We start from the raw sequence: 24,597 nt of genomic DNA, 5'->3' as shown, positions 1-24,597 counted from the left end.
TTGTGCCTTGCAGAGGCGGCTTGGACATCTCACTTGGGACCATGGAGTTTGTCAAGACACCTCAGCATCACGCACCACAACGCTACACCCCAGACCTCTTTGAAAATTTAACAATTCCTTGCAAGATATATTCGAGTAGAGAGAATGCAGAACTAAAAGTGAAGATGAAATTCAGTTTGCCTGTGTAAGTAACATCTCTTAGCATGCTCCTGGTAACCTAGGCAAGTCAGATGTTCTGCTCCAGGCTTGGTGCAGATAGTGCTGGCAGCCTACCCCTTTCCCACAAGCATTGCTAAACCACATGGTGAATTTATCTGTATAGCAATAAAATAAGATAAACTTCAGACACAAATGCCCCCACTTCAAAATTACAAGAACATAGGACAAAGAAAAAAAGTCTTATCTATTGTTCAAAGTCAAGCCACCCAAACAGCCCAAATAGTAACTGTTGAGGACAAAATCTCTAGCTACAATGTGTTTTTCAATGCTTACCAAACCTCACATCCATCCATTCATTTTTTGTATCAGAAATTGCTAGCTGGTCTTCTTATTGAGGAAGCCACTGAAAAGACAACATTTTCCTGCGAGTAGCATAACCTGAGCAGCTACTGAGGCAAAAATCTATGACTCTCCCTTTCCTTTGCAGCCACCTTCCTTATCTTTTCACCCTCAGTAACACCATCATCAACTCAGCTTTCCCTGCAGGGAGTAAATCAGCACAGGAGAAGGTGCTCAGCACTTTTGGCTGTAAGCTGTTGAGACAGCTGTTCTCAATCCCCTGTAGAGAAAACCAGCCTATTTGATGAATCAGCTCCCCCACTGACTGACTTTGCCAGATAACAGGCAGCCCTGGAAGCTACCAGCCTTGTGCAGGAGGCTCACCTGCAGTCAGTCATTTCCAAACACATGCAAAAATAACCCGCAGCTGCAAAGATATTGCTCTTTTTGTCACAAAAATGGCTGGATTTGGTGATATCAACTGGAAAATATCCAGACATTTGCACATATACATGCGAGCTTTAGCAGTGGAATGGAGCATATATTGCATAGTATGAGAAAATAATAGGAATAAAATATAATGTGGTTAAAAACCATGGAAAATCAAATAAATTGTTTTCAGACCAGGCATGGCTCTTACTGAAATCTTTTAGAAATACTATGTGTTTTTCAAGTATGTGCAGTGCTATTCTTTGTTACCTTCAAAGCTGTTCTTGAAGTCTTTTAAATAATTTACTGACCAGAATAACAACAACTTTCTCTCCTGGAGTGCTTACAGCTTTTTGTGAAAGCTTTTGGAAGAAAGGAAATAGGAAGAAAAATATATGAAGACCATTCATTTTTTATTTTCTGTGCTAAAGCTGGAACAGGCTTCTTCTGTTTTTTCTCCATCATACTGTGTTTTTCAAACAGAGATTTTTGCATTAAGTTAAAATGTGTTATAAAACTTGCATTTCCAAAACAAAGATACAGATCCGTCTTCTCCTGGAACTCATAATAGCTGTATCATTAGATGGAGTCATCAGTGTTCTTTCTATTAACTGTTGTTGGTTATCTTCCGCAAAATAGGTGCATTACCAAACGTTGTTCACATATTATATGGGCACCTCACTGGACCTGAACCACTAGCAGAACTTCCCTTGTTGCAGTACTGCTTAGCTTCGGTCGCTGCTGTCATGCCAAATTACGTGCCTTCTTAGGACAGATCCAGTTACAAAAGTCTGCCAGCCTCGCAATGCCACTTGTTGGGAAGGAACCAGGCAGTGAGAGTGCTACGCTAGCAAAAACATCCCAAGTGGATGTGTCTGACATTGGCAAACCAGCCCTTTAGCCATCCCAGTCCACCACAGTCAGAGGGCTGTGCTTCTGCTGGGAGCTCTGGCAATGTAGCTGTACTGGTTAAGGCTTTGCAACGTGGCTAGCCCCTAATCTTGGCCAGCCATCAGGGTTGAAAGAATGTCCCAGAACATGGGACACGGAAATTACCTTACCAAATAAGGAGTCCAGTTTCTGCTTCTTGAAATGATTAATCTCAAATGCTAAAAAAGAAGATCTGAAATAATGTCTCTTCCAGCTAATTTTCTTCCCACCCTCCCTCCCTCTGCATCCACGGGACGTAGCAGCAGTCTCACCACCCAGCTAGTTGTCCGTTTCTCTCACGAGCTCACTCCAGCTTGTTCCTACTCTCAGTGAGATTATCTAGCAGTGAGTTCCATATATTAATTATAAATTACATAAAGCAACAGTTTATTATCAACATCTGGATGTCCTGTCTCCCGATTTCTTTGAATATCCCCCTTGTTATAGTGACATAAGACATAGCAACCTCTGGTTCACCTTTTAGCCTTCAGCTTCATATTTTCCCTATATACATAACACAAAAAATCATAGAAGATAAAGATGACAAAAACCTAAAAGATGGTCTGAAACAACCTTTTGATGAAAGATTGTCCCCCGTTATACATCTTTGTTCCAGATTACATTTAAATGCTCCAAGCAATAAAAAGCTAAAAAATTAATTTTATAAGCACGCCACAGTCTTGAGATTTAACTTGGCGTTCCCTTTGTTTCACTTCATCCCCTGTTTCAGCAATTCTGGAGCCAAAAATAGAGTTTTCCAATACTTCTTTAATATTTGTATATTCAAATATGTGTGGGCATCTAAAATTGGTTTCTTTAAACATGCTGATAAATTCAGATTAATTCCAGTACTGCTTAGTCACTGAGCAGAAATCTTCAGGGAATTAAGAAAAGTTGCCATCTAAATAATAAAAATCATCATACAGTTAATATATATTTTGTCTATCATGGTTGTTTCAAATACCAGATTTACTTCCAGGAGCTGTATTGGAGAGCAGAGGCTGGCATCTATTTCTTTTTTCTTTGAAGCCTGCAATGAAATCTCTTTGTATACAGAGTATTGTAATTCCTGTATGTCTGTGTAAGAACAAGCAACAAATTATCTTGGATTTTTGAGACACTGAACGACATTCAAGGCTTTTGCCTGAAAAAAAAAACACTAAAAGGTTTCCAGATAGCATAAGTAAGACTGAATGCAGTTTACTCATCTGTAGGAAGTTTGTTTCAGAAAGCTGTTTAAAATCCATATAATACAACAAAAAGCCTCACAAACATAGTGGGAGTATTCAAAAAACATGCAGACGTGGCACTTCGGGACATGGTTTAGTGGGCATGGGGGTGTTGGGTTGATGGTTGGACTTGATGATCTTAAAGGTCTTTTCCAACCTTAATGTTCTGTGATTCTGTGATTTTGTGTATGTGTATAGTTAATAATTGCCTTTTATTTGTCTTTAATCACAGTTATTGTCAGTATTTTACGCACATGGAGAACATTTTGAATCTGAGTTCCTCATCCCAGCTCAGAAAAGCCTGGTATCGCTGTCTCTGAATTTCAAGGAGCCTTCAGCTTCAGAATATCCATCCTTACACTAGCACAGGTTATGGAGACCCCATGCCTGTTGGCAAATTCTCTGTCTGAAGGGTTTGTGACTGCATCCCTCAGGACCCAAGACTTTCAGAGGGCTCCTCTTTTGGGTCATTTCTGGTCCCAAAAGATCAAAGAAGTTACTTTGGCTATAAACTCCTTGTTTCTAGACTGTGGTATTAATTCACTAAAGTAGTAGTTGGGAGATTTTTGAAGATTGTCACTGGGAATAATAGCTGACAGGGACAAGCATCCACTTGCTTCTGTAAAAGAAATTAGTTTTTTCGTGTTTATACTGGATCCAGGTAGCCTGGTTCTTATAGCTATATAAAGGGAAACTTAAATCACTTGAAGCAGTGTTTTCAGTGGGCAGTAGATAATGCCTAAAGACAGATCATTGGTATTTTGAGAAATCAATGGTATTTTGGACAAATCAAAGGTATTTTGATATCTGCACTGTTTATGTAGCATGTAAATAGTTTTTGCATAGCTTATACTTTTACTAAAACTATTAGGGAACCAGTAGGCATTGGTCTCTCAGTGATGACCAACACTAACAAAGATAAATAAGCACAGAAAAATAAGTTATTCTTTTCCCCATATCTGCTGACCTTGAAATAGTATTTTAAGTGCAATCAGCATGAAAACAGTAATTCACATATGTGCACCATGCTACTTATCCACTTATTTCGATTTCTGTTGAAAAAATATTGAAACTCCTTAGAGAGCTCTATGTTGCTTTGTCTTCATTGACTTTATGCTCCCTCCCCATCTTTCCAGTTGGGTGATTTGATTTGCTCACATAACCTAATGTCTTTTTCATAGGCATAGGTAAATAGATCTTCCACAAATCTGTCCAAAATCCTGCCAAACTGCTAGCATTGCCAATGCCCAGCGCAATGTCCTGTACAACAGAAGGAAAAACATGAAATACACGGTAACCTGTAGCCTTGTAACTTAAATACCTTCGTTGATGAAGGCTATTACAGTGATTTGCCAGAGCGAAGGGAGTTGTCTGAGTATGTGGTTTTGTTCAGGCTGGTTTTATTTGCTTTTCTTTAGAAATACAACAGATCATGTTGAATAAGACATTTGCATCTAATCTGCCCAGAGGCACTATTAACGACATGTCCTAAAACCCAGAAATATGGTATGATCTCTTGTAGTGGTGTTGACAGGAAGGTTACAAGACTAGTCACACAAAATGACCTAACTTTTTTAAAGTAAGAATTATTTTTTCCCAAACTATTAGTACTAATATTAGGTATATAAACAAATGTATTGTCTTTCATAGCCTTGAAAACCTGTATCTTGTAAATCTCTATTTTTGTTCCTGAAACCAAGATAAAATTTTAAAAAAGCTAAAAGGGAGGCAAATGATGGGACATTCTTAAGAAGCACATTTACTTCTTCTGTTGCACCTGCTAGAAAAATTTCTATTCTCAAATTAGCAGTGAAAGCAAACCAGCCACTGAATTGATCTAGTGTTGATTAAGATAGACTGGAGCAGGGTTGGAAGCTGGTACAAGTCCCCACTGCATCATTTAAGCACATTCTTAAGGAGGTAGATTTAACTTTAGACTGGCTCATCTAGTCAGCATGCTGTCTGCTCATCCTAAGCAGCTGTAAGAGGTCAACTGTCATAAACTGGGTCAATGAAAACAGTAACATGCAAAAAGCAATCTTGGTATATTTTGCGGATGACACCAAGTTGGGTGTGAGTGTTGGACTCCTTGAGGATAGGAAGGATCTACAGAGGGATCGGGGCAGGCTGGATCGATGGGCTGAGGCCAATTGTACGAGATTCAACAAGGCCAAGTGCCGAGTCCCGCACTTGAGTCACGACAACCCCATGCAACGCTACAGGCTCAGGGAGGAGTGGCTGGAGAGCTGCTCGGCAGAAAAGGACCTGGGGGTGCTGGTTGACAGCCGGCTGAACATGAGCCAGCAGTGTGCCCAGGTGGCCAAGCAGGCCAACAGCATCCTGGCATCAGAAATAGTAATGGACATCAGGAATAGGGAAGTGATTGTGCCCCTGTACTTGACACTGGTGAGGCCGCACCTCGAATATTGTGTTTAGTTTTGGGCCCCTCACTACAAGACAGACATGAGGTGCTGGAGTGTGTCCAAAGAAGGGCAGTGAAGCTGGTGAAGGGTCTGGAGCACAAGTCTTATGAGGAGCAGCTGAGGGAACTGGGGTGGTTTAGCCTAAAGAAAAGGAGGCTCAAGGGAGACTTCATTGCTGTCTACAGCTACCAGAAAGGAGGTTGTAGCGAGGTGGGTGTTGGTCTCTCCTCCCAAGCACAGAGCGACTGGACAAAAGGAAACAGCCTCCAGTTGCGCCAGGGGAGGTTTAGATCAGATATTAGGAAAAATTTCTTCACTGTAAGGGTTGTCAAGCACTGGAACAGGCTGCCCAGGGAAGTGGGTGAGTCACCATCCCTGGAGGTATTTAAAAGACATGTAGCTGTGATCCTTAGGGATATGGTGGACTTGGCAGTGTTAGGTTAATGGTTGGACTCAATGATCTAAAAGGTCTTTTCCAACCTAAATGATTCTATGATTCTATTTTTTTTAAGTCTTCATTCTGCTCTTTCTCCTTCATAAGTATTCTACAATTCTAATTCCTCCATCTAACCGTTAGAAGAATTCTGTCCCTAATTTCCATTTCAATGCAGCTGAGAGTAGATTTGTCTTCAGTATTTTAATATAAAAGGTATATACATGGCTTATTATTTCATTCTTGACATGTAAGATTTGTTTATATAACATAAGCATGAAAGCAAGTAACTTTACATGCCCATTCCTACAAGTCACTTGAATCCATTACAGTATTTTTTCCAAAACAGCCTGTTAAGTCTAACCACAAAACCATCAAGCACAGGAGTAGCTCTGTTTCAGATTAATGCAGCAGGTGGACACATCACAGACAAACAGCAGCGTGGCATTCCCCACATGATACTTTCACATGAAATAATAGCAGAAAAACTGCACAGCTCAAGGATGTAAAAATGGAAGCAGATCTTTTGCACAGGTCCCGCACCTGGAAGCAGAGCCACCTCCTATGACAGAAGCCATCCTTAGGCTGCTGAGGAAATTGTCTGAAATTGAGAAATTGCCTTTCTCCAGGGGCAGCAGTCAGGGCCTTTTCCTAAAAGCCAGTTCATTTTCCTCAGTGCTGTGAAGTATGAGAAATCTTTTTGTATCATGAACCATCAGTTTCATCCTCTCCTTTTTCAGAGCAATCCTTTACTTTTTTGTTAAAAATATATATGTGCTTTTTGTTTTGGGTTTTTTGTTGGGTTTTTCTTTAAGATAAGATGAACACAGCAGCATCTTGCAGAGACAGACCTTTACAGCCTGGGTTGCTGCAAAACCTCTTGCTGCTACATATTCACACAAAATCTGTCCACTCTGAACATCCCGAGGACCAAAACGTAAGAGAGGAAGAAACACAAGGAATTCAGGAGTGCCAGGAGCTTCTCCCTGTCCAGACCACAACCCAGTCCCAGCAGGGGAATGCAGAGGCCAGGGCTGGACCTGCCAGGGTGCAAATGTAGTTCTTCAGAAGGGAGGTCTGCTAATGGTGACCGCAGCCCAGGCTGGTGTGGAGATAACTGGCCTTCAAAGGCACACGCAGCCCATGGCAGCTCTTGCCCTATGGAGATGCTCAGCGTCATTCTGTGTCTTTCTCCTCAGCTTGGCTCTATTTGCTCAGCACTGAAATTAATTCATCAAGCGCAGCAGGGCTTTGGTAGAAGGAACAGAGGAAGAACCTGGCTGACCTCAGGCTTGTGGCAAAGAGTTGCTCAGGCACCACCATGCAGGAAGCCACTGCCCAGAACTGGAGTCTGGGAAGAAGTATTTTGGAGAGGCCAGCACGTCTGACTGAAGGAAGGACTGTGTTGATCATGGCTTAGCTCCTACCTCAGTCACAAACAGACACAAACTTGCTAAGCCTGCCAGCTGAGCAGTTTCATTGACTTAGACCTCAAAACACAATGTCCCTGTAACATAGCCCTCCTCTTCTTGCCTCCTCTTCCCCACTCCCTACATGGCTTGAACTTCATTACTGGAGGTCTGGGTTCTCTTGCAGGTTTTTTTTTGGTTTTTTTTTTTGGACCTCAGTGCCTGATTGAGAGAAATCTCAGTTGGCTCACCACAGAGGTTTCCTTCTTTAAGAGTAGAGCATTGAGATATTCAGCCGATGCGCTGTCACTAGGTCGATTGCAACCAGGCAGCTTTCAGTTTTGTGAATCTTACCAAAGGAATCTCCAGCTCCTCTATTAAAAAAAAAAAAAAAAAATTATTTCAGTTGAGGAAACATAACAAAAATGAACAAAAATTCATCTCTGTTAGAGTGAAAACTACATCCATCACAGATAGGTTTGCTGTGATACTTGTACTTTTTCAGTTGTAAAACCTTACTTTCCCTTCTGAAAGAGTTCTGGTTTGGGCAGTTTCCAGTAACAAGGCCTCTACTGTTATCTGGATCACAGTCTGCCCAAAATGAATTTTTAAAGAGGTTTATTGTTTTTCAGTAGGCATGATGTTGCATACTTTGGAAATACTTAAGCATGACATGCTCTTTGCCAGGTTGTTGGGTTTTTTAATTGAATTCTCTATGTGAGCCATGAAATAATGCCTTTGTCACATATCCTTTTTATGTTCTTTAGGAGCACCTGAAAGCTTTTGACCAGGAAGTAAACGCATTTGTGGACTATATGTTTGGACCTCGAGGTAAGCTGCTCCATCTATAGCCCTGTTAGGAAATAATACCTATCCAGATTACCTCTCAAAAATACTCTAATAATTAGAAGCAGTCAAAATCTTCTGAATAATTTCTCATTGAAAAATGTGGACTAGGCAGAATCACAGTATTTGCAGGCACACACCATTATTGTAGGAAATCTATCAACGTACTGCATTTATAGAAAACAAATAGATTTTTGTTTGACAAAAATTAAAAAATAAAATAAAATATCTATTAAAAAAATAGATGTTTGACATAATATTATCTGTAATACAAATTAAAGCCAATCGCAGATTATACTGAAGGTGAAAGAAGAAATGAAACTGCTTTTTTTTTTCTTTGAAACTTAAAAAAAATCACTAGATTTGAGGGTCCTTCATTTCTGAGAATATAAAAGGATTTTAGTTATACATCGCAACGTAGATTTAAAAAAATTGAAAGCCTGGATGTTTCTGAAAGTGGAAGATCTGTTTTGGGACTGATTCTCATTCATAATCCAGTTATTGTTTGGCCCAGCTGCCTATCAGCCTAATTCAGAAGGATGCTCAGAGCAAAAGCAAGAAAGGGCTTTTAGCACCCTGCAGGATTACATCCAATATTTCAGTAAACCAACAGACAGGATGGGGGAAGAGATGCATCTTTCTATTTCCTATTCTTGCTTCCTAAAACAGTTTGGGCAAGAATAACTTGAATAACTGGAGCTTAGAGGTGCCCCATACTTTGTTAGGGCTGAAACTAGGAAAAAAAAAAAAAAAACCACACACACAAAGAAATCACCAAAACCAAAACCTGAAATAGGACTGCAGAAAGAAAGAGAAAGGCTACAGTAAGGCGAGGATGGAGCGTCTAAGTCAGGGCTAAGAGAGCCAAGCAACTAGTGGAAAGGGAACTTAGACAGCAGTCAGTCTTCAGAGAAGGTCTCCATAAGGCCACCTTGCTGCTGATAGGGCTGGGATTAAACGATCACCTTCAGGAATAGCCTTGCAAAATTTTCCCCATGGTTAAACCCAGAACTGCTGCCTGTGTGGATGGACATATGCTTATGTGTTCTCATTTTTGTTGCAATAATGTCCTCCAGGTCCCAGAAGCAGTTCTTGCTTAATTAGGAGGACAAGGGAGAGAAAGCTGTAGCACTGTTAAATCCAATAAATTCTCATTTTACTTAGCTGGAGGGCTGCAAAAAATCTTTTCCATCATCTCTGCAGTAGATGTGAATCTTGAAAGAAAGATTTCTGTTGAAGGAACACTGAGCAGCTTTGGAACTGCAGAAAAAGAGATTAAAACAGAATAAGTTTTATTAATGGCTTCTACAATAGTGCATTTTAATATTAACAAAGAAATGTGATCACAAGCATAAAAATACTCCTTTTTTTTTTTTTTTCAATAGACATAATGTTCTCCTTCATTCCTCTTTCCTCATTGGTCCAGGACAAATTGTTTGAAGGAACAAACTGTAGTTAATCCAATACAGAATACCACACAGAACCCTTTGGGCTTTTAGAAAGCACTTCAGTTAAATAAGTATTATTTGCATTACTTGCCAAGTACATCACCATCCCCCTCCAGACATCAATGCTGAAGATAGCATTTGTTTGCCCGTGCCTCTTCACTATGGTCTAATTTAACTGGTGGTATAATGACACAGTATCATACATTTCATAAATAACATAGCTCCCTCCAATGTGTTTGTTGTATAAATAACTACACATTATATATATTATTATATAAATATATTGTATATATATAAAATACATATATTACTGTATAAATAAAGACACAATACACATAAATAATTCACAATAAACTGCAGTTTTAAATTGGATAGAATGACCCCACAAATTAAAACCTAATGAATTTTTGAAAGCTTCCCCAGAAGTCTAGAACCAACAAACCATTCCCCTTCTTTCTTTCCACCAGTTTTCATCCACAAAACTAATTCAGGAGGAAGATAGCTTAAAAGGCTAGATACCAGTGCTCTATTCTTTTAAAATCAATCCCATAGTTATGGTTTCTGTTTTAGGTAGTAACTCCTGAAATACTGGTATCATTATCCTGGTTTTAGTCATCATTACCAGACGTGGGCGAGGGCATGAGAAGAGACAGAAAGCCATGCGCTAGTTCCTGGTGACAATCTCTGCTCCATTGGTAGCACCAATTTAACACAAGCTGCAGTACTGCACTACTAAAATAAGGGGCGTACTATCAAAGATCTGAATTTGATTTATATATAGGCAAATTTTGTGCTTTTGTTCACTGGTGTCAGCTGGACTTTGTACACAAATTTACTTCAGTGTTTGCTTTTGAACTAGCAGACCAAGTCATTTGAATCAGGGGATGGAAGCCATATACATGCCCATCAGTTGCATCTCTTAACAAGTGGTCTTACAGTTTTATGTTGGTCCATATTATTCTGGATAGGAGAGTATCTAAGCTCAAGGCAAAATGAGAAATAGTGAAATATCTATATTGTTCTGTAAGAGAGCATTTTTCCAGGGTCACCTTCATCTGCAGAGTGTCATTTGGCATTACACAAAATTAAGAAATATCAAATAGTAGGAGCTAAATCTAGTTAATTGGTTGCTTGTTTTATCTGTGAAAGAAACAGAGGTGGTCAAGAATATATATATTTTTAAAAGATTATCATAAAGTAAGTAAAGCACTTCTCAATTGAGTATGAAGAGTAGCAAAGCATTGCTGCAAAACCATCTACCCTCTGCCCCTAAAAAGGTCTGAATCTACCCAGACACTGGCCAAAGTTAAGCTATACAGAAACCTGAATCAAAATGTTTCTAAGCCTCACTAATAAAAGCCTGATACATTTAAAGAGCCTGGGAGGCCTGCCACTTGTTTCAAAGGAGCCAAGATTTCCCCCAAGGGTCTGGCACATCGTGGCCAGTGACCATGAATGAGCTTATTCACAGAGCGACCAGAGCTTGTGGGCACCTGCTCCTTCCCCTGCTGTAGTCCAGCGCTTTCACACTGTGGCTTTATTCACTACGTTGGTCTCAAATTCAGATGCTGTGTGGGTTCAACATTGTAAAAATAATCCCTTCTATGGACAGCATACCTTTATAGTACTTGAACACGGAGATCTAACTGTCAGTCAACAGAAATACTTTTATCCCCCCTTCTTACAATAACTTTTTTTGAAATACACTCTCTTTCCTCTCCCTTCCCGCCACATAAAAACCTCCCTCTTCTTGTCATTCAGGGACAAGTATAAGTGGAAACAAAACAGTCACGTTCTTTTGCTGCCATTTATAAACCACTTTCTGCCAATAACTGTCTTACCCTTCAAGGTATCAAGGTCAGGGTGGAAAATAGCCAGTAAGGGTACATGTTTTAATAATTCCTCTTGAAATGGAAATAGTATAGATCTTAAACACAGTTGACATGCTGACCTGAACAAGCACACGAGTTCTGCTTTTGTAGGGTTCAGCCCACACGCTTGTGGCCACTGACAGCAGAGTGAAAACTTTCTGAGGGGGTACTGGGGCAGCATCTAATGCTGTTTAGTTTCATTTGTATTCTCCTCTCTTCCAATTATTTTTCCTCTTTGAGCAAACATGCTGTTTTGTTATCTACTGATGCCAGTTGGTCTTTGTGCAAGTAACCTTTATGCACTAAGTGTTGTCATCCCTGGATGGGGTGACCCTTCTTTAGATAGCAGCATTGCTGACATGACTGCTTTCTACATCTTCATTTAGGATACCAATTAAATAAATTAAATCCTTATGCTCCTAAAACATATGCTAGATAAACACTTACATGCACAACCTTCACCTGTCCTATGACTCGTGTCCTGTTTGGAGTCTGTATGGGAGGAAAACCTGTTTGGAGCCCACATGGGAGCAGAACCCGCTCAAAAACATGCACTCCAGAGCTTCACACATGGCTTGCGAACTTTAAGAGGGCTGTTGGAAATGTTTTACTCTCACACTGAGGTGATCTTAAATAGACACCGGGATCTGAAGACAGAAAACAGGCGTTCTAGCTTGCTAATGCACAGCAAAGCAAGGCCACTCTAAAGGATGGTGCTCTATCATAGAAGCTCGTGCTGTCGTGACTACTTTAATCCTTCACCTCTCCTAGAGGTTTTGGGGAGTCCAGAAGGAGATTCAAAACCAGAATAGCCCTGGGCTTCCATGGTAACTTAGGTCTGGTTGAAAGTCTTACCTTCAAAAGAGCCCAAATCCAACAGATGAGTGTTACAGCCACTGCGATGGAAGGTGGAAGTAGGGAGAGACTGTAATGAGAAAGAAAGCTGATGTTATAGCCCTGTTCATAAGTAGATTACTCACTTAAAATCTCACGTTATGTATACTTGTATGCGTATATTTCTGAGGGAAAAATAGTCACGAAGAATACACTACAGCAACGTTGCAATCGGCAACAGTTTGTTAAATGCTTGGGCACATTTGGTCTGTGCATCATCCATTGTCCAGTCCTTTCCAAATTCACCGCAGGCAGAAAAATAGTAAAATGTTTTTTGCATGCTCTGCGAATACTTTTTCTTCTTTTACAATTTTTAACATAATCTTGGTCTTTGTAAAAAATAAACTAAGCAATTTAGAACAGTTTCTAAAAGCAGAAAGAACTACTGTGACCTGCACAATAGGTTCTCACTGACTTATTTCTTCACTTACACCATAAATAGTGACAGATTTAGAGTAATTTTTTTTAAAAAACTAGCCATGATGCCTTTTGTTCTTTCCATAGATAAATGTCCGAAGATTGTTGCTGTGGAAAATTAGCTCTAAATTTTGCTCCATCTTGGGGGGGGGGGGGGGGGGGGCGGGAAGAGAAAAGAAAACACTCCTTTCGCTTATGACATCCAGTTGCTCATAGGACAATGAAGCGGTGCCTCCAGACTGACATACAGGATTAGGCTTTGCTCATATACACTGAACTATCTGATTACTGCCAATAGGATTACTTGTGTGAATAAGGCAAGCAGGATTTGACCTTAATATTTCATTTCGGGACCAGGCAAATGGGACAGAAACTGTAAGAAACCAAGCCCTTGCCTTACCAAATATCTTTGATAACTGTCAAAGTAAACATCTGCCATTTGTTTTTCATATGTAATGTTTTTGAAAAATCCTCCCCTTGTGTAAGTGTTATATACCTTCATACTTATATGGCAAATGCATATTAAAATAATAAATGAACTGGCAATTTTACATGCATACTTTGTATTTAATACTAGCTGCAAATTGTCCATTGAGCAAATTAAGATTTAATTAAATATCAATGCATTAAATTAAATTTTTAAAAGCATATAGGAAGGTTTTCTTCTTTTCAATTTCTCTTTCCTGTTAAAATGAGGAGATTTAAGTGACCTTAAATTATTAGGGAATTCCATGCAGTTTTCAGCACACATTCTCTGAATTAGTATGCAGTTTTGGGGACATAAAAGCAATGGATAGCTCTTGCGAGCCAAGCGTGGCAGCTTCCTTCTCAACACTTTTAGCAGACCTTTTTCACAATGTAACCTGCTTTATTTTAGCAATACTTTACCATAACCTCCTTAATTGCCTGCTGCATGTGTTTCCTTTTCAGATGCCAGGGTTAGAGGATGGTTCCTTTTGGACTCTTACCTTCCCACGTTTTTCCTTACTGGCGCGTACCTACTCTGCATATGGCTGGGCAACAAGCTCATGAAGGACAGGCCTCCTTTCTCTCTCAGGGCTCACCTCATTGTATATAACCTTGGGATTACAGTGCTCTCTTTGTACATGCTCATAGAGGTAAGTGTTATTCCACGCAGCACACCTGAGAAAAGTGAGCAACACAGTTTTTAGCAGAAAAATCTTAGCAACAGATAGTTTTGCTAGGAAATTTAAACATCAACAGCAAAGTAAATTTAAGATCAAGAGAAGTCCCTTAGCAATTGGACAGTGAGTTGTACAGTACCTTCTCAGCTTAAATCTCGGCACGATTTAACTGTCCTTCCTGAGCTACAGCCCACACCTGGGGACAGCTGGCTGCTACCAGGACAGTGTCTACAAGCATGAATTTGAATCTGCAGCAGTTGCTCAGCTCAAACATTGCCTACACCTCATTCTTCAGCACCCATGAACGTGCCCATAGCTTCAGTTTTATTCATATGACTGTCTATGGAATGGTTTTTCTATGTACAGTTGCCCATGCTCAAATGTGAACAGATTTATAGATGAGAATAAGTACTGATTTATTTATGGTATTGGCAATTCAAAGTTATTTTTTCTGCTCTCCTAAGAATCTTCCCTCATTCAATCAGACAGTAAGAAACAGATGTTAAAACCCCGCCACTTCAGCCAAAATCATGTGCTGTGGGCCTTGGAGGCTGAATATGGTTGCACAAATTATTTCCCAAGCACTTATCAGGAAGGAACATGCTCGCAGAAATCAGGATCCATTCAGAACCAGAAGAGAGGTTTGAACGCCTTTGATGACTTTGCAGCAGCAGAGAACTCAGACAGTACTCCTCAGCAAAGACGTGTGTGTTTTCACCTCCCCAGTGGGGAGCAGAAGCCAAAAGTCACTATTTTGATATTATTTGGGAGCTCCCCATTCTCAGCCTTGTGATAATTGAGGTGCTTTCTAATAATAAAGTGTTAATGTCCATCACTTGCAGCCCTAGAAAACAAACACTACAAGACAAAAAAAAACAAAAAACATTTTTTGGCTTGGCTGAAAAAATGACGGCAGGCATGAGAAGCCCTGGCTGAAGGATGTGCTCGATTTCACGGTGTGAGCTGCCATTGCTGCCTTGCCTGCGCAGCCTCGCAGCGCTTCTTACTCTCGGGCCTCACGGCCACAACAGCAGTTTCCACGAGAGAAAAAGAAACTGTGCAGAAGCCAGACAGCAGCCCAAAGATTTCAAGTTTTAAATTAATCTGAACTCAACACCAGGTGACTGGCCTGGTCAAAAAGTTGAACAGCGGTTGAGGTCCGTGCCGTTGCGCAAAGGACCGATGGTGCTACCCGGGGCTTCGTCCTGCTCAGCGCTCCAGCTGGCTTCAGCCGTTGCTGTGGGTGTCAGAGCGCAGGATCAGGCCCGGAGCAAGGGAGAAAACAGCACCATTGCTGGGAGGTTTGATGACTCCATACTGATTGTCCTCCAGAATTTAAATTAGCACTTTGACGTTTAAATCCCCATTTTGCTTGAAGGTGTACAGACAACTGTCTTCAGTAGCAGGACTCAGCAAAAAGGATTAACTGAATAGCAAACAAAAGTGCTGCTCCCTTCCCCTTGCAGGCTGATTTGGCCTGCCGCAGGTAAATGAATGAACAAAGAGAATTTTAGCAGGTGTCACTTACGTGAATGAAGCAAACTTGGGTTTTGCCACCTTCACATCCTTGTAGGAATTGTGTCGAGCCAGGTCCCGTTCAGCCGTCCCTTCCTGAGGCTAACTTTGCTGCAGACGATTGTCGAGTTGTGTTAGTCCTCAGATTAGTCCCTTTAGACCTTGATTCTGTAGCTGGAGGCTGCCGATTTATGCCTCCCAGATTGCAGCTGGGCAAGACTGGCAGTGCCTCCTAGCTCCATATTCTGCATTTTTGGGGAACCCGGCAGACATCACGACTGATACTGCCAGCTGTTTTACTGCAGGTTTCACTCTTAGCTCTGGACTGTCAGCCAGGCTGGGCTTACACTGTACACAAAACACTCTTCCATAACAGTGGCTCTCTCTTTTTTCATAGTCTGCTTGCCTGGTTCCTATCACAGCTTCTCCTGTGAAGAAGCAGAATGGAACTTAAGACTTGCAGGCCTGCCTGAGGTAGCTTGCACGTCCCTGCCGAAGGAGAACAGGCAAATGGGAGAGCAGAAATAATCTTCAGTACTGAATAAAGTTATGGTGACTCAACATTTCAAAGTGTCTCATTTACCAAGCTTCTCTCTGGCCCTTATTCTCTCTGTCTTTTATGGACAGTTAAGTTCTTTAAGGCAAGAGTTACCTATATTTAGATCATTCTGTACAGTGGTTTCTTATGTAAACACAGCTGATCCCTCCAGTGAGTATGATTCAGGATTAATTCCTAGTTAGAGACATCTACAACAGTTGTCTTATTCCTCCATCCTCCCGCTGCACCTGAACCCCTCTGGTCTCTGTAACAGAGATAAATCACAAAATAATAAGCTGTATAATAGAGATAAACCACACCAAAAAAAACCCCAACAAAAAACAAAAAAACCCCAAACAACCACGAAACAGTTATTAGCATTCTTCTTCTTATCTCTTCTTGGTTTTGCTCACAAGGTGCCACACACCTTTTCTTGTGATAGCTCCAGAATGGAGTGTGTGCTTCTTAGACATTCAGAAGAAAAATACCTTACTTAAAGAAAGATATCTCATTCAAAAGAAAGGATTTATCTTCAAATGCAGACTGTCCCACATGATGGCTTTAATGAGAAACACAATAAACCAGCTGCTGGGGGTACGTGTGCTGTAATTCTTCATCTCCTCACCTTCATCTCCTGACGTAGTTTAGCTGTCCCTTGACTATACTTGATTTGTACAACGTCAAGGCAAGACGACAAAGGTTATAGCAAGGAATCATAACAAACGGGCTGTTTTTAAATCTCCAAGGGCAGTTTCCTCTTTTGCGCCAGCGGTCCATGCACTGCACCATGGGCATGAAGTATCTGGAAGCTGATTTTAGCTCCACGAGCTTTGAGGTCAACCAATCCCTAAAGTACTTGGAGGAACAGCTTCAGGACAGCTCTAAGATGTGCCATTAGCATAAGGTCAGATACCCCTACTATCTGTGAAGGACAAGGTCTAAAGAAAAACAGCTCTGCCCAGCTGCCCTCATCCTACTGAGATGTCTCAAGATTTTTGTGTCAAGAAAGAGTTAGGTGCCTTTGAAGGCCTCCCAGAAGGGCAGTTAAATAGACCTTAATTTAGACTTCTGGGTTAGGCAAATAGATTTTCTTGAAGTCAAAGGCACTTACCTCTGTCCATTGAATATAATGGAGAAGTGAAGCAGTTGGTTCTGGAGCACGGCTCTTTAAAGTACCCGAAGTTTAGATGCAAGTCCTGTGCTTAAATTAGGCAGGCTGCAGGTGCACTGCTGAGAGGCCAGGAGACAATTGCCTCCACCCTTGCCACGACAAGAGAAACCTGCATCAGAGGTTTGTTATTGGTTGTGTACTCTTCTGTACCATTAAGTGTTCATAGACCCAGATCAAGTCTACTGATCTAACAGTTTCCTGTAATGTTGCCAAAAATCTGCATAAAGAAAAACAACCACCACCTTGTCATTTTAATAAAAATGAAAGCTTTTAGCAATTTCGAAGAAAAATGTGTCTTTCCTCCACACAAATCTCTGCCTAAGATCCTAAAAGTACCAACTATGAGCAGAAAACCAGTTTACTGTGAAAAGCTATGAAGTCTTTGCATATTTTTAAATTATTTCATGTTCAAGTCAACTTAAAAACCACACTCCGGGGATACAGTCTGAGGCACCAGAGGCTACGATAAGGTTTTGAAGCTCACCGCAGGATAAAACTGTCACAACTCCAATGACAAATTAAAACTGGAAACAAAGGAGACCAATGCTGATCTTTGAATTGTGAAATTACTCAGGTGAGGATACTCTCTCTCATTAATAGGAAAAGACATAATCTCTAGCGTGGTCTTAGGCTGCTTTCCCCAGCAGTATCACCTCTGTGCTATTTATATTAAATCTCAGGTAGTCATCAAGCCCTCACCCAAGTCCTTTTGTTGATCAGGCACTGAGAAAACCAGGACACTGGCACCATCTGGGTCAGATTAAAACGGAGATCTAGAGATACGTGTCATTAGCATAGGGGTGGCGTGATGTCTTAAACTGCCTGTATCCCCAGGTAGCTTCACAGACTTATTACAAATCCATAGGATTTGTAAGCAAGCAATCACATCCATGTGGGGAAGCAGGACTTGCACGTGAGGACCCCTCGATTCGGAGCAAAGGGGAAAGAGCATAGCTGCACAAGTACTGCAAGCCCAGTGCATTAATCTTTTTAGTGAAGACAGAAGAAAAGTGTTTTACCTTGCAGGATTAAAAAAAAAGAGAATAAAATTACCTTCACTTTGCCTGTTTCTGGGAGCTGAAAATTCACCCCCCAGTAAGTCAAATTCCTGAATTATAGTCATGACTTGCAGATCTATAGATGACATGAGGATTTCCAGGAGTACCAGAATTGCCTTCTCTGTCTCCTCTGGCAGCAGGGAAAGGTCAAAAGCACAATGCTGGCATGATCAGGGCCTCCAGCCACTGTTTTTAGCCCTACACATTGCAACTGGGATTACATCTCACAAATTAGTAGAAAGCCCAGTATAATGCCTGGATTTGAGATAACTGTGAGCAAAATAAAACTAACAAACCAAAAATAGGAGCACTTCAACTCTGTTTTATTCCATCATTCTAATGGCTGACACAAGAAAAATTTGCCTCCTAACTGTGCAAATGTTAAAAAGATAGAGCTTGAGTAGCAGAGGGTCTAAGTAAAATTTTAATAGTGCAGGTGAGGAGGAAAGGTAAAAAAAGGCACGACTGTCCTGGAATTTTACTATAGAATCGCAACTTCAACATATTATTTTTTCTTTTCTAAAGATTATAATAAGTTATTTAGTCCTTCATTAATTGTCTAGAAGTGAGGAAATATAGCAGAGAAGCAAGGAATTATTCTAGATCCGTAAGATTTGGTGCTTGAGGTGAAGGCTTCCTTTGAATAATTCTTTAACTAGGACAGAACAACTCAACCTTAGAAGAGCAAGAGGAGAAAACCAAAGTAAGAAACCAGAAGAAATCAGGTGCACTTTTCTATCATTTAGAAAAAAGGAGAAGTGAGAAAGACAAACTAGACAGCAAAAGGTCACTGAGAGTGCAGTGTAAAGCAGTGAAACATGAGGACAAAAGTAAACAGTTTTTTTGAGTAAGAACTTTGTCCGGATAGAGTTAAATTCGCAGGTGTTCTTCAATCTTAACCAGATAATTTGTTGCAGAATTGAGGAGCTGACTTTGCTGTTCTCACCTGCAGTTATTCTAACCGGACATGTTGTCCTCACTTCTCAGTTTTCATCCTCTGAGTTCTCCATGTATTTTCTACTGACCTTTCTGAGCTCTGCATTTAGGTAAAGCATTTAGCCTGCTCATGAAAAAGGCAGTTCTCTGGATATCACCTGCCAAATTCAAATAGATTTCAGTAGAAATCTGGAAATCAAGGTAAAATTGTATATGATGAGGTTTTCTCACATGTGCAAAGTTTACAATACAACCCCTAGTACTACAAAGTAATATACAGAAGCTATTTAGGATGGGACATGTAATCAAAAGAGTCACGGAAAATAAGCCTGGAAGGGATTTAGTTTAGCTTATTTCACTATCTGAGACAACAGAATCGGCACTCGTAAGTTCAAGTCATTTTGAAGTCATTAGTTCACTAATCCTTCTAGCAGTCTCCCATTTACTTAAGGGGTATTAAATGGAACTGGCTAGGAATTTCTCAACAACGTGGCTTTACATTTGAAAGAGTTTTTGCTGACTGAAAAAAAAATTAGATATTTATTGAAACTATGAATTTTCTGACCTCAAAATAAGAAAAAAAGCTTGGGACCACTTACTTCCTCTGCTCTGGAATAGGCAGTATCCTTCTAGTTATGATGCCTGGGCAGGAGAAGAGACCCAGCATGGAGCCCAGCTATACATATTGTAGGTCAGGATAGCAAACGCCAGTTGGTGTGTTACAGAATTAGCCAATTGGTTTTTGGGCCATCTGGCATGTAATTATTCTCTAACTAGACCCATGGAGAACCTTACCAAGGAGTAGCCCAAAGCATGCTCTTTACATTTCTCTCCCCATGAAAAAAAAAAATTAAAAATCCTCAGCTGCATCATGAAGGGGGACAACAAAATATTTTAATTGTGAAAAGTCTTGTGGGGTGTTTCCTATTCAGCACCTGTTTCTTGTTTGGCACGCCACCATTACTAAGTGACACTACATTTGGGAAACTAAGGCACTGACCAAGCCGCAGGGTTGGGACTAGACTCCTGGAATCCTCCAGTCCTGGGATGAACAATCTAGCCCATGCTGCTTCCCTGTGGGGTTTATGGTCTTGCCAGACTATAGCTTATTTGAGATCTTCTGGACACAAGAGCAGCAATATGGAAACACAAGCTGTTCTGCATCTCAGCTATTGATCTAAAATCTGGGATTATACCACAATTCTTGGAGACTTGTCTAAAAATAGGCAGCCTATATAGAAAGATATTATTCAATAAATACCATTTACAGATTATTTTACTATTGAATGTCCTAACCAGAAAACCCATCTGAAAGCTTTTTAGGTATCGTTCAAGATTGATTTAATGATAAATCAAGGATGATTTATGTTACCTTCCTCTATTCATCTACTTATTACATGAAAGCACAATCGCCTCAGTAGCATTGCAGCACATCTTTACCCCAGCCTGTTGGGGATGGGTGGACAATTCAGATGTTGCATGCTTTTGGAACTGAGCCATGTTACAGTCAAGAAGCTGGTTTCTCCCTTTAAGAACTGAAAAAGGAAAGTTAGATGAGATTATTAATATCTGGCTTCTGTTTTTAGACACTGATAATCTTCTGAGGCATTTCATTCCAAAATTCACTTAAAATAAAAATTCGGAGAAAACACATTCCCCTCTGCTTCCTGAGACAGACTTCAGCCTTTGCTTAGACTCCCCTTCCTTGGGATCTGCACTGCTTTAGGCCTGTTTTGTCCAAGTCTAGAGATCGAGGGAAGAGTTGCCATGCAGTAATAAAAAGCTCCTCCTACAGCCAAGGGAAATAGGCGATTCACAGCACTGCTAGACCCTTCTTTCCACTACATAGATTAGTCCCTTTAGTTTAGCAAGGCCTCCATTGCTTGAGGACACTGGTCAGATCAAGGTGTTTTAACTGGCCTGAGGGTTGGAGTCCCACAGAAGACCCAGTAAAACATCATACACATAATAATGACAAGGAGCTTCTCGCTCCATTTTTTTCCACAAGAAGGGCACTAGTGCTCGTGATAGAATCACAAAATACCTCAAGTTGGAAGAGACACATTAAGATCATTGAGTCCAACTGCTTGCTCCTCACAGGACTACCTAAACTAAGCCATATGACTAAAAGCATCATCCAGACCTCCCACTATGAATTTTTGAGAGGAATTCTAACTATTTGAATAATAGTTCCAATATTTGGTTTTGGGTTCCTCTTCTGAACTGTTTCACAGATACCAAGGTGTTTCAGCAGCCTATTTAGGATGGCTCTGATAGGGAAAAATCAAGGCAGATCAAGCTGGAGATTACAGTCATGAACCAGAAATCAAAGAGAATCCTACAGGGTAAAGCAGTACATGCGAAGCTTTGCTGAAGTGTTGATTTTGAAGTTATAACTAGGAGCTAAAAACTTGGTGAATAAAAAATAGTGAATGGACGTATAAATATTAGCATAAATAGATTATCTAAAATATTAGAAGGGTGGGTGTGGTGGGAAAGATCTGTGCATTTCTCTGAGACTCCAAACACCAACACTCTCTCCAGATAAACTGAAAATATTGAATCACCTTGAATCCTGTGTTCAGTTTTGGGCCCCTCACTACAAGAAGGATGTTGAGGTGCTGGAGCGTGTCCAGAGAAGGGCAACGGAGCTGGTGAGGGGTCTGGAGCACAAGTCTTATGAGGAGCGGCTGAGGGAACTGGGGTTGTTTAGTCTGCAGAAGAGGAGGCTGAGGGGAGACCTTATCGCTCTCTACAACTACCTGAAAGGGGGTTGTGATGGGGTGGGTGTTGGTCTCTTCTCCCAAGTAACTGGTGATAGGACAAGAGAAAACGGCCTCAAGTTGCGCCAGGGGAGGTTTAGATCAGATATTAGGAAAAATTTCTTCACTGAGAAGGTGGTCAGGCATTGGAACAGGCTGCCCAGGGAGGTGGTGGAGTCGCCACCTCTGGAAGTGTTCAAAAAACATGTAGATGTGGCACTTCAGGACATGGTTTAGGGAACATGGTGGCACTGGATTAATGGTTGGACTTGATGATCTTGAAGGTCCTTTCCAACCTAGTGATTCTGTGATATTCCAAATGCCTTACAAGGCTTGTTCACCTTCCAGGTGCTGGTGTCTCACCCTTTCTCTCCTGCCCTGGGACAAGGGGGAGTACCTTGCTGCTTCCAGGCATATTTCTCTGGGAAAGCCCAGCATGCATGGAGCTTTTTCCACAATTCAAAGAGCACAGAGAAACTGCAGTCAGTAGAAATAGGAATATCCATTCAGAAAATCACATTACATTCCTTTCTAATCTACCTGTAGAGGGCAGATGCAGGAAAAAGCTACAGCTATGAGATTTTTTTGAGGCTGAAAGCTTGAAATGAGCAGGGCACAAGCCCCTGGGTCTGGGCTGTTGGTTCTTAGTCAGCAAGGTGAGAGGCTTTGGCACCATATTCTGGCACCTGCTTCCCCCCTCTGCCCCCCACGCTGAGATTTCTTACAGAGGAAACAGCTCTTAATCCTGAACGATGTAATTTCCCATTATTTAAAAAAAAAACAAACAAAAAACCAGCAAGAGTTAGATGGTTGCAGGGAAGCAAGTGTTGTGAGTCCTTGTGCAATTTATACTCGACCAGATGAGCAAAGATCATTTGTTGGTGTAACAACTGGAAGCTGTTAAGAACATTAGAGCAACAGCAAAATATGAAGACTCGACTAATAACAGGATGTTGCTACTAAGTAGAAATTTTTCACAAGGCAGCATTTTCCTCTGTACATGATCTGTTTTTCTAAATAGCTTCAAACACTGCACATGTTAATACTATTTTCAGGATAGGTTGCCAAGACTGCAAAGAATTCAGAGAATGGCTTTCTAGAGAGAGAGAATTTGTATTTTGAGAGAGAGAGAGGGGGGGGATTCCTCATCTCTTTAATGCATCCTGCACTTGCACCATCTCTGGATGATTAACGATACCATCAGCTCTGCAGAGTCGTGAGAGTGCGCAGCACGTGCAAAGGAACACAACTGAAACAATAGAAGTGATATATGAGTTTGGTATCAGAGAAAGAGACCTAGCAACTGAACATCTGTGTCAGGATACCAGCTTCCGTCCACATATGCAGCTGTCTCATTTAGTACCACTGGGTAAGCTGCTCACCTTCCACATCATTGACAGCCAACACGAAACTCATGGCCTAGGATCACCAGGATCCCCAAAAAGTACTCTCTGCCTTCCAGATTTCCCCACTTTTTTTTTTTTTTGAAATTAGCCAGAAATCTTGAAAATTATCTTGCAAAGTACAGCAGTCAAAACTCCTCTTTTCCCTAAATGACACCCAGCAGTAAGGCACCAACAACAGAGAACAGAAATGCAGAGCTACAGAAAAGCTGACATGAAAGAGCAAGGTTGAGGCAGTCAAAACAGATCTTCACTCTAAACTGCTGGCTCTTGAAACACAGGCAAAACTCAGAGGGAATCTTCTGACAAGTCAGACTAGGGAATAGGTACACAGTATGATCTGCAGATCTGGATTATACAGAATCATGGAATAATGAAGAAAAGAAGAAATAAAAAAACAACACCCTGCAGCCAGGAAGAATGGTATTCTTACCCCAAAGCTTTCTCTCCATTTGCATGCTGGCCAATTGTGACCAGTTACAGATTTCTCAAATGCCAAGTTAAAAATTTATGATATTGAAAACAAATAATAATTTCTTTATTTTAGTTCTGAGCCTTTAAGGCTTTTCTCATCTCATTTTCCAACATAAGAGCTATGAATGGAATCACTGGAAAAAAAAAAATCTTGCGATAAAACTGAGCAGGCCAGTTCGATACAGCACCAGCAGGAAAGTTTCCAAACCTGTAGCACACACAAAAAACCCCAACATACAAATAAGAAAAAATTTTTGAAAGTCAGTCTATTGTAATCATATACAAATCAGAATATTTGTAAAACAGACTGATCAAAAGCTTTCAAATAGCAATTTTTTCTAGCAGATTTCTGTGAACCAACATTTCACCTACTGTAGCAGAGGATTTTTTGAGGTTCGGTATCTTCAGCGAAGCAAAAAATGAGTTAGTTGTTAAGGGAAGAGAAAAAAAAAGACAGAATGAGTAAAGCATGCCTGCAGTTGGAACCTAGAAAAAGCAAATTCCAAAGATATATTAAGAGAGACATGAAAAACTTGACCAATTTAAGCATAGGAAAGGTATGAATTTACAGATGCAATAGAATCAACCAGGTGAAAGTGTTTTAATTAACCTTCAAACAAAAATGACATACCTCTCATAAGGTAAAATTGTTTCAGAGCTGTAGATAAAAAGCGTTATAGGCTCATCATATCATAACGCTAAGTTACACAACAGCGTGTAAAATATTAATATAACAAAGTGCAAACTTCATCTCTTACCTTAGCAAAA

At 40.6% G+C, this 24,597-nt stretch overlaps 1 protein-coding gene across 1 annotated transcript in view; it reads left to right on the top strand.

The window, feature by feature from the left end:
* The window catches only part of ELOVL2 (ELOVL fatty acid elongase 2), a gene marked incomplete at both ends in the record, with an annotated part of 51,369 nt that overhangs the window by 17,743 nt on the left and 9,029 nt on the right, over window positions 1-24,597 (top strand). The window contains 2 exons of the mRNA XM_081996458.1: window positions 8,119-8,182; window positions 13,758-13,945. Coding sequence (XP_081852584.1) covers window positions 8,119-8,182; window positions 13,758-13,945 — 252 coding nt within the window. The remainder of the gene's footprint in view (window positions 1-8,118; window positions 8,183-13,757; window positions 13,946-24,597) is intronic.

Source organism: Phaethon aethereus (assembly GCF_964289735.1).
Source record: "Phaethon aethereus genome assembly, chromosome: 2".
Taxonomy (NCBI): domain Eukaryota; kingdom Metazoa; phylum Chordata; class Aves; order Phaethontiformes; family Phaethontidae; genus Phaethon; species Phaethon aethereus.
This window is presented reverse-complemented; position numbering and strand designations above follow the sequence as displayed.